Raw genomic sequence first — 10481 nt, 5'->3', positions numbered from 1 at the left:
TCTTGGTGATAGCAGGAATTGTAGTCTCTTTCACAGTCCTAGTCTCAGTGCTTGACACATGTCGGGGCTCAATAAATAATTCCAAAAAGACTGAGTTCATAGCAGTTATAACTGTTTCATACCAGTGTTGTGTTGTATATTATAATTTTATGGAAGAATTTATATCACTTCCAATTTTTAAAAAAAAAAAACTACTTAAAATATCTGTGTCAACCACACAATACAATATGGAGTCTTTTCCACTTTTCGTGATTTCTATTAATAGCCCAAGGTAGCTATATACCAGGTTGGGGTTGGACCATAGGGTCCTGGAGACAGGAGAAAAATGAACACTTGGTCTCACCCTTCCCAACATATATATCCTCTGGAGATTTTGTCTCTTACAACTTTTGAATTTTCTAGTAAGGACACAAGAAGAGAGGGAGAAGTTTTTTTTATTTAGTAACATTTATTTATGCATTCAATACCAAGTACAGAAGTGCAAATATCCAGAGTCCATAATTAAGTCCATTAGGAACTACAGAGAAAGTAATACAAATTGTAATAAAGTTAACATGCTGGTACTCTTTTAGTTACCATACATGTAAATCAGCCGTCAGTCCCACACAACAAAAGTACCGCCTTTTGTTTTTGGATTTATTCACTCATTGAATTATTTTAAGTTATACAAAACTGATTACCCTAAGTACAGCCAACCGTTTTTATTTTTACGTTGTGCGTGTTGGAAAAAAAAACACTAAAACATCGGTCTACACTTCTAAATATTGTTATTAAAGATTAATCCGACCAGCAGCCCAAGGACATAAAAGCGATTTCCACTACTGCGCCAGTGCACTCGGCGGGAAAGGCCTAGCCACGGGAACATGAGAAGCTACAGAAGCATTGCGGGGAGGAGGAGGAGAACACCGAAGAAGGAAAGATAACTTGGGCTCTCACTATCATGCACTTTTTTTTTTTTTTTAGCAACATGAAATTAAAAACCACATCTAATACACTTTTCTCTATACTTTAGTGCTTGACACAAGTGACTCAAATATCCTAAGAGTACAGGAACAGCCTCAAAACAGCTGTTTCAAAGTTTGTCTCTAAGATTATGGTACTGGGAGGGAGAAACAATCGACTTGGCCGTAACACATAAGGAGAGAGCTGTTACTACTTCAGACATTTCTGTTGTGCTCAGTCCCGGCGGATGTCAGTTTACTCAGCGTGCCTTTTAGCGCCGGGGATTTTAGCCTGGATCCTAAAGAGACAACACCAGAAGGTAATAAATCACAAGTGTCATTAATAAAAGTATTTTATGACATTATGTGTTGTTGCTTTAATTAGCTTAAGTCAGTGGTCGGCAAACTCATTCCTCAACAGAGCCAAATATCAACAGTACAACGGCTGAAATTTCTTTTGAGAGCCACATTTTTTAAACTTAAACTTCTTCTAACGCCACTTCTTCAAAACAGATTCGCCCAGGCCGTGGTATTGTGTAGAAGAGCCACACTCAAGGGGCCAAAGAGCCGCATGGGCTCGCGAGCCACAGTTTGCCGACCACTGGCTTCAGCGATCGAATAGCTTAATATTTCAAAAAATAATTTTTATGTATGAGTGTCCACAAACACATTCTTTTTCTTCTTTTTGAAGTGGTTTTTAAAAAACATTTTACTTTCCAATTGCAGATGACATTCAATATTATTTCGTATAGTTTCGGGTGTACAGTGTAGAGGTTAGACAACGATATACTTTATTTACAAAGTGTCCCCCTCGTGGCACCATACACAATTATTACAATATTATTGACTAGATTCCCTATGCTGTACTTTACATCCCTGTGACTGTTCCGTAATGCCAATTTGTGCTTCTCAATCCCTTCACCTTTTTCATGCTGTCCCTCCAACAACCCCTCCCCTCTGCAAAAATCAGCCGTTCTCTCCGAATCTATGAGTCTGCATAACCACATTCCCTTGCAGCAATAAGAAGAATGTGTAAATCAGACAATGGATGATCCAAGAAGGCCACGTTTCTTAAATTATAATTTTTTAGGAAAACAAAGATAGTGACTTATTTCAGGATTACAGCAGTGGTGATAAAAGTAAGTGACCATTTATCACCAGTCTGGGACTTTTCTGAAAGACAAAGACAGGGCTGTTACTAACTATTCCAGGACATTAGGCATAAACAGAGATGGGTCCAGGTAAAGGAACCTATGACTAATCTCAACGTAGTCAAACTACTCAGGCTGGAATTAAAAAAACCTAAGTCCTATTCCCTGCTGTGCTACCAGTCAGCTGTGTGATGTAAGGCCAGCTAATGAGCTTTCCTGGTTCTACAATGTCCATTTTTAAAGTATGGATATATCTCAAAAAAAAAAAAACAAAAAAAAAAACAAGAAAAAAACAAACAAACAAAATAACCAAAACAGTAAGGAGAAAGAATATATGCAGCACTCCTATGTTCACTGCAGCATTATTTACAATAGCCAAGATATGGAAGCAACCCAAGTGCCCATCAATAGGCATGTGTATAAAAAGTGGTGGTACAGTAAAAAATCAATAAAATATAAAAAGTGGTGGTACATACATATAATGGAATATTACTGGACCATAAAAAAGAATGCAATCTTCCAATTTTTGACATTATAGATGGACCTAGAAGGTATAATGGTAAGTGAAATAAGTCAGGGAAAAATAAATACTATATGATTTCATTTATATGTGGAATCTAAAGAACAACATAAAAGAATAAACAAAATAGAAGTACTCATAGATACAGAGAGCAGACTGATGGTTACCAGAGGGGAGGGGTGTTGGGGGACTGCATAAAAAAAGGTGAAGGGATTAAGACATACAGTTTGGAAGTTACAAAGTAGTCACAGGGATGTGAAGAACAGTATAGGGAATAGAGTAATTGATATTGTAATAACTATGTACGGAGCCAGGTTGGTACTTGAAATATCCGGAGGATTGAGGATAATTATGTGATACCTTAATCAATAAAGAAATTAAAAAAAAAGAAATATCAGGAGGATCACTTTTTAAAGTATATGATTGTCGAACCACTACGCTGTACCCCTAAAACTGATACAAAATAACACTGCCTATAGGCTGTAATTGAAAAATAAAAGTAAAAAATAAAATGTGTGATTTGGTTGAGTAACAAAAATTCCTCATTCACCATGATACCTGAAATAAACTATCAAAACACCTGAAAGTTTTGTTTGAGAGTTTTAAAATTTGTACTTATTTTCTGAAATAATACTACTGGAAAGAGCATGGATATGACTCAAGTGAGTGAATGATCATAAGTCAACCTATCATTTTATTATCCTTTTTTTTTTTTACCCCTACCTCATCCACTTATATGCCTGCTTAAGATAGTCTCTCCTCTTTACAAGATGCACTGTGTAACTTACTTTGCCACAATAGCATTTATGTGAGTCCTCACAAGTCCCAGATATTGGTCAACCTGTGCCTACAACAAGGAAGAAAATCATGAGCACATCCAAAGTTCATGAGGCCAAACGTAGCATGAATGTTTGACTTCACACAGAACTTACCTGGTGCTTAACATACACTACAGGTAGAGTAAACATTGAAACCACAGCTGGGATGAAAAACAAATAAGAGTGTTAAAATTCGGAGAGTTGCCAGTATCTATAAAAGCTTATAGATACATGTTTATGTAGTTTTGTTATATGAGAGCATTTATAATACTCAGCATTCTACATAAAAGAGGACAAGGCAGTTCCTAAGGAAAACAAAGGGATGCTGAGCCCTTTACAGATAGTAAATCATTATCCCTAGAATGAGGGTAGATGGTGCCTTCCTAAGATGAAAATGGATTTCTGTCCATAACCGAAATATATGTTAGAAGAAAAAACCCTTCAGACTAAGAAATTCATTATCAATGTGTAATATATATCTTGTACTCTCTATGGTCAGGGAAATACGCAGCACTCAGGGGATCTGGTATTTTCCCCCAGAAATCTATTAATTCAAGCTAACGGCTATCAGCCCGGGAAGCTCTATGCTCAGGGAGCGTGTGAAGGCAGACACAGCACGCTCATCTGTCCTTACCCATGAGCAGCAGGGTCAGGCCGTTGAAGAGAGCGCCAACGTAAGTCAGGAGCCACATCAGGACTGCGAACTGAAAAATGAAATGATTATCACAGCTTCTAAAACCGTGACAGGTAAGGGTCTCATTTCATTGACTTTTTTAGATCAGAATTTGAGGCAAAATATATCATGATTTCAACAGGAAATGTAGGAGCACGTAAAGCCTGTCCCAGGATTACTGCAAGAGGGTCCTATTTCCTTTTCTCAGAACCCTTTGGCCTGTTTCTGTGTGGATCCATGAGCTAAGAGTGGATGTCACATTTTTAAATGCTCAAATAGAAATCAAAACAAGAATAACATTCTGCTATATGTGAAAAGGAGATAAAATTCCATTTTCAGCATTCATAAATAAAGTTTTATTGACTCAGTGGGCCACCTAGGGCAAGTGTCTTAGCCTCTCTGAGCCACAACACATCCAACATCTGTAAAATAAGGGGATTAGATTGGATAAGCTTCATGGTTCGGTATAGCTAGAAGTTTTCTGACTCTAGAACATAATTTTCACTTGCATTTTATTCTCCAGGATGTGGGTTTTGGCTTATTATATTATACCTTCAAGGGAAAAAAACAAAACTCAAGACTGTCTAGTGAGCAGCTAAAGCAATCGTACTTTTAGGGAATCCACCAGGTCCTGGACGAGGAAGAGTCTCCTCAGTTCCTTAAGCGTGTTGTTCACGTAAAACTGCAGGCAGTCCGTGTACTTCTGGATCTGCTCCTGAGAAAGGGTGATCTCGAGCTCCAGGTAGGCCCTGCCAACAAACCATCCCCACAGAGCACTCATCAGAGGGAACCACCAAACAGCTACGTTTTCCTTCTTTCACTCTGAGTGTGACAGCTGGGACATCCTCGGGGAGGGGGAGAGGTGCCAGCCAGTGGGCACCACTCAGTGCAGGGGGGAAACGGGAGAATCATGGCACCTAGTGGGCCTCTGTAACTGCTTTTATTTCCCAAAGTCAGCATCATAATGTGAGCAACTGTCCAAAATCAGCTCATGTTCTGAATTCCCTAGATATCCCTGGCCCACCAGGTAACTGTGAAAGTTCTCATGTCTTCTTGGCTGAGTGGACATGAATTATCTTTTACAATAGTTGAGATATTTGAGAATTCTAGCTGCCAATTATTGTTTGTCATCTAAAACTCTTCAGATTGCATATTTAAATTCTGGAAAGTTCTCCCAAGATTTTATCTAGAGAGCTAGGGACACTCGAGTGAGCTGGGCCATATTAAAATGCTCACTGGTTCTATTAAGAGAGGTACCTTTGTTCATTTTGTTCATTAGATTCCACATGTAAGTGAAATCATACACAAACAAATAAAATAGAAACAGACTCAGATATCAAAAATAGAATGACAACTGTCAGACAGGAGAGGATCGGGGGTCTGGGTAAAAAAAGTGAAGGGATTAAGCAAAACAACAACAATACAAAAGACCTCAGCGACACAGACAACAGTATGATGATTCCAAGAGGGAAAGTGAGTGGGGGGAGGTGGGAAAGAGTAAAGGGGTTATATGGTGACGGAAAGAGACTTGACTTTGGATGGTAAACACACAATATAATAGATGATGTATTATTGAAGTATACACTTGAAACCTATGTAATTTTACTAACCAATGTCACCCCAATAAATTCAATACAAAAAGATAATCATGTACATAAAGATAAATACACACACAAAAAAGAGAGAGAGAGAGGGGTATCTTTAGTAACAGCATTTTCATTTGTTCAAATGGTTATATTGAACTCTTGGGTAGATAAACCAAGCTCCTCAAATATATGCAAATTAGTGCATCCTCCTGTTTGGCCATGCTCCTCACAGAGGTCCGCCCTCCCTCTCTCCACCTGCTGTGCACTAAGACAGGCCGTGCTGTCTACCCAGAGGACAGCCCTAGAGCACTTACAGTGCCTACCTACCTGTGGGAATCGGGGTGAAGAGGAAGGCAGCATTTGGCTTGAGTTTTAGGGAGCTTATATGGATATATTATGGGTTTTCTTCTATTTGAGGAAAAAAATAATACTGGTGTGTCAAGATAATTTTTTTTTTATTCAAAATGTACTCTGAGTCAGATATTTCTTTAACCAATAAAAACAAAGGAAAATCCTACCTTTTAAAATCCTAAAGGACAAAAAAGTAGTTGAGTAAATTGTAGTTTAGATTCTTGATCCTATACTGGGCATTGGGAGAAATAAATCAAATGAAAGGTAAGTTCCCCTTGTAACTTGACTGTCTTGGGGGCCAAGAAAGCAGGAGAAACCTGAATGGCCGAGAGCAAAAGTGGGGGCAGGGCGAGACTCTAAATGACACTCCACTTCACTCTTCCCACCTTTGGGATGGGAACTTGTGTAGCCAAACCATAGCCCCAAAGACACGTTAGCTCTGCATTAGAAGGAAGGCCACAGCATCTCAAACAAGAATGCTCAGCCTATGACTGGGTTTGACACTGAGGCCAGGAGCCAGAGGCTGGAAAGGGGCATCTGACACACAGCCTTTTCCCTTTTGTCAAAGGCCCATAACTCAGTCATCTTTCTCCCTTTAGGAGCCTGGGGCACTGTGGCCTTGATTCAGCTGATGGGAGGGTGAGCCAGGTGAATTACTGGGGCTGGCTGAGAAACCAATCTGGCAGCAGGAGGCAGAACTATCCCTGCTTACAGGAGGTGAGGGCACCTGCTGTGGAGCCTGAGCTCTGGGGCAGCACCAGGCAAGGGGTGACTGACAGGGATAAAGGTGCCTGAGCTCACTCACAATCTAGAATCAGGAGATAAATTTGGGTGTGGGTAGGTGGTATGTAGTGCTATTATTGCCCTTCACTACATTTCCTATGTTCTCCAAGTATATTGCCTTTAAAAAATAATGTGTTCTTCAATATTCAATCCAGTCAGATCTCCCTGGTATAAAAGTGCAGATGAGGGAACATTATAAGACTGTTCATGACCCTTGACCCCTCAGGAGATCGGCCCTTGGGTATTAAACTTCTAGAGAAAGTCTAGAAGTAAAAATCCAAACATTTGGTCCTGGTTCTGTGCTCTGGACTGGCCCGGTGGCCTTGGCTGAGTCACTTTACTGCTTAGAAACTCATTTTTCCTACATATATATATACATCAAGAATTATGATTACTGCCGAGACCGGTTTGGCTCAATGGATAGAGCGTCGGCTTGGGAACCAAAGGGTCCCAGGTTCGATTCTGGTCAAGGGCATGTACCTTGGTTGCGGGCATATCCCCAGTAGGGGGTGTGCAAGAGGCAGCTGATCGATGACTCTCTCTCATCGATGTTTCTAGCTCTCTATCTCTCTCCCTTCCTCTCTGTACAAAATCAATAAAATATATTTTAAAAAAAAAGAAAAAAAGAATTATGATTACTATTAGGAATAATTAAATATGAAATACTAATATTAAATATAAATTTGTTTTAAATTTATATTATATAAGTAAATTTATGTTAAATTTAATATTAATTATTTAAACCCTGGCCAGTATGGCTCCGTTGGTTGGAACGTGGTCTCATGTACCCAAGGGTTGCAGGTTTGATCCCAGTCAGGGCACATAACCCAAGTTGCCGGTTCAGAGAGCTTATGTCCATATTTCTCTGTCTCTCCCCCTCCCTTTCTCTCTTTCTGAAATCAATGGAAACATATCCTCAGGTGAGGATTAAAAATAAATAAATATTACGTATTTAAATAAATAAATATTTACATATTAATATTTAAAAATCAATAAAACAATCAGCGTTAGAATAGAGACAGTTGAGTTTGCTTTGGAAACTCACCAGAAACATTAGATATTAGAAGAGAGGGTGTTAAAGTAACCGTTGAGAGGCCTGTTAGGTCCCAGAGAAACATGACCCGAAGTGTGGGGGAGTGAAACAGCGGCAGAGGGAAAGAGCCCGTGAGAGGCTGGCCCGGGCTGGCCTGGCCGGGGCAACTCACTTGAAAGGGTGGCCCTCATCGGTTTTCTGCACGGCTTGTAGAACAGACTTGTAGATGCGGAAACTGATGGTGGCCGAGAGCACAGCGAGGGCCAGGTAGGCCACGACACTCACAACGCTGAACTGGGTGAGGGAGAAGAGCAGCAGCAGGAAGCTCCCGAACACGATCCCCGTCTGCTTGATGTCCCGCCAGTACAGCAGGTCGATAGCTGTGGGAGGAGACACAAAGCACACAGCACTTAACACTTAACACGGGCTGGCAAAGCTGTGGCTGCAGGTTCTCACCAGCCTTCGGATCCCTAAATCCAAGCGAGGGGACATAGGGCTTTGCCCAGGGCACTTACTGTCCTTCCATTCTGCTTCGGAAGAATCTTTTCCATCCCTGATGATGGTTCATAAATTCACAGATACGAAAAGGCTGTTGACTTTCCAGCAATCCTATCTCTATGAACATACCTCATTGGGCTATGCCATCTGCATAGTGGCCCAAATTATATGACATTGAAGCAAAACTGAAAATACATAGGACTTTTTGAAGAACCTGTTCCCTTGTGGTTCAGTGTCGATCAAACCAGGAGGTCATGGTTTGATTTCCCATCAGGGCACATGCTCAGGTTGTGGACTTGATCCCCAGTAGGGGGTATGCGGGAGGCAGTCAACCAATGATTCTCTCTCATCAATGGTGTTTTTATCTCTCTCTCCCTCTCCCTTCCTCTCTGAAATCAATTAAAAAATTATTTTTTAAAAAAGAACTCTTTCGCTTGTTTTTGGGTTGGTTTTGTTGTGTGTATCTCGAGGCCCTGCTGACAATTTCACGTCTCAGTGGTGGCCTGAGGGAGTGCACCGCAGTCACACAGTGTTTCTGTGAGGGGTAGCGGTAGCAGCTGTATAGGGTCTGTGACTTAAAAATCTGAAATACAAACTTTAAAATCTACATCACATCTATCATTCAGGTATTTCCCTCTTTCAATCTTTTTAGAAAAATAAATAAATAAATTCTAAACACTTTCAGATCATACCTCATTTTGAGAAGGCTAACCCCTATTTTGTAAAACTACTGTTTGAAGTTCTCTGCTGTTTAGAGAGTCCCTTATTCTGTAAAGTCAACTCTGCCATTATTAGACAGCCCCTTATTCTGAAAAAATAACTTTGCTTTCTAGCCTGCTTGAATAATAAGGAAGATAAACTTAGCTGCCTGACCTTGTAGGCCAGAGACTAGATACGCCCAAACTCTCATGCCATGCCAGGTGCATTTTTCAATTGGATAGAATGGTGTTGTTTTCAAGACCACAAGCTTCCAGCGAGATAACCACTAAGCACACATAGGGCTGGCTCTTTTATAAAAACAAATTTCCTGCTTATTGCTCTGCTCAGAATTTGAATTCTTGGGCCCACTGGTGTATATTAAAGTGTAACTCCAAACTCTCTAAACATTGCTTGTTTTTTTGTTTGTTTTTCGGTCTTCTGCAACAATTTAAACCTTACAATAAACTCTATTGGATAGGTATACAGTGGTCACCCCTTACCCATAGTTTTGATTTCCGGGGTCAACTGTGGTCAAGAAATATTAAATAGAAATTTTCAGAAATAACTCATAAAATTTTAAATGTATGCCATTCTGAGTCTCGTGATGGAATCTCAAGCCCTTGTGCTCTGTCCCACCCAGTATTGGAATCACCCCTTTGTCCAGTGAATCCACACTGTTCATGCTCCAAACCTGTTAGTCATTTAGTAGTTTCTACATTATCAGATGGACTGTGGGGGTATCACAGTGCTTGTGTTCAAGTAATCCTGTTTTACTTAATAATGACGCTAAAGCCATTCATATAACATTTATTATAGTAGTAGAGGCCCAGTGCATGAAAATTCATGCACTGGAGTAGGGGGTCCTTCAGCCCGACCTGCCCCCTCTCACAGTCCAGGAGCCCTCAGGAACAGGAGGCGACCCAGCGATCAGGTGAAAGCGGCACCCATCACCGCTCTGCTGCTGCCACTGCCTGCAGTGCAAGCAAGTCCCTGCCAGCCCTGGTTACCTGAGCTTTCGGCAGCCCTTGGGCAGTTGGGCATCTGCCATCTGAGACTTGCCTGTGCCTCGGACCAGCCCTGGGCAGTTAGGGGTTGAAGGGACTGGGAGACTTGGGAAGCAGGCATGTGGGACAGTCAGGCCTGCTTGGGGGCTGGCCTGGCTTGCTGCATGCCTGCCACCCCAGTGGGGCTAATGAAATCGGGTGCTGCCATCTTTGAGGGCAGGGCAGTCAATTAGCATATTCCCTCCTTATTGGCTATGGGTGCCGCCATCTTTGCAATGGTGTGAGGGTCAATTAGCATATTCCCTCTTTCTTAGATAGGATATTGTTATAACTGTCCTATTTTATTATGTTATTGTTGTTAATATCTTACTGTTCCTAATTTATAAATGAAACTTTCTCATAGGATTGTATATTTAGGAAAAAC

At 40.8% G+C, this 10481-nt stretch overlaps 1 protein-coding gene across 3 annotated transcripts in view; it reads right to left on the bottom strand.

The window, feature by feature from the left end:
• Positions 1-428: 428 nt before the first annotated feature.
• RTN1 (reticulon 1) overlaps positions 429-10481 on the bottom strand; it is a 168275-nt gene continuing 158222 nt past the window's right edge. For 2 of the 3 annotated variants that reach the window (XM_084894846.1, XM_084894848.1), the window contains 6 exons: positions 8029-8236; positions 4714-4852; positions 4065-4134; positions 3545-3591; positions 3401-3459; positions 429-1240 (listed from right to left, as the gene is read on the bottom strand). In XM_084894846.1, the coding sequence (XP_084750972.1) occupies positions 1198-1240; positions 3401-3459; positions 3545-3591; positions 4065-4134; positions 4714-4852; positions 8029-8236 (566 nt within the window). In that variant the 3' untranslated portion in view covers positions 429-1197. The remainder of the gene's footprint in view (positions 1241-3400; positions 3460-3544; positions 3592-4064; positions 4135-4713; positions 4853-8028; positions 8237-10481) is intronic. The other variant, XM_084894847.1, reaches the window with a different exon arrangement.

This window comes from Pipistrellus hanaki (assembly GCF_964339955.1).
Source record: "Pipistrellus hanaki genome assembly, chromosome: 1".
Taxonomy (NCBI): domain Eukaryota; kingdom Metazoa; phylum Chordata; class Mammalia; order Chiroptera; family Vespertilionidae; genus Pipistrellus; species Pipistrellus hanaki.
The sequence above is the reverse complement of the archived record's forward strand: the minus strand, read 5'-3'. Positions and strand labels throughout refer to the sequence as shown.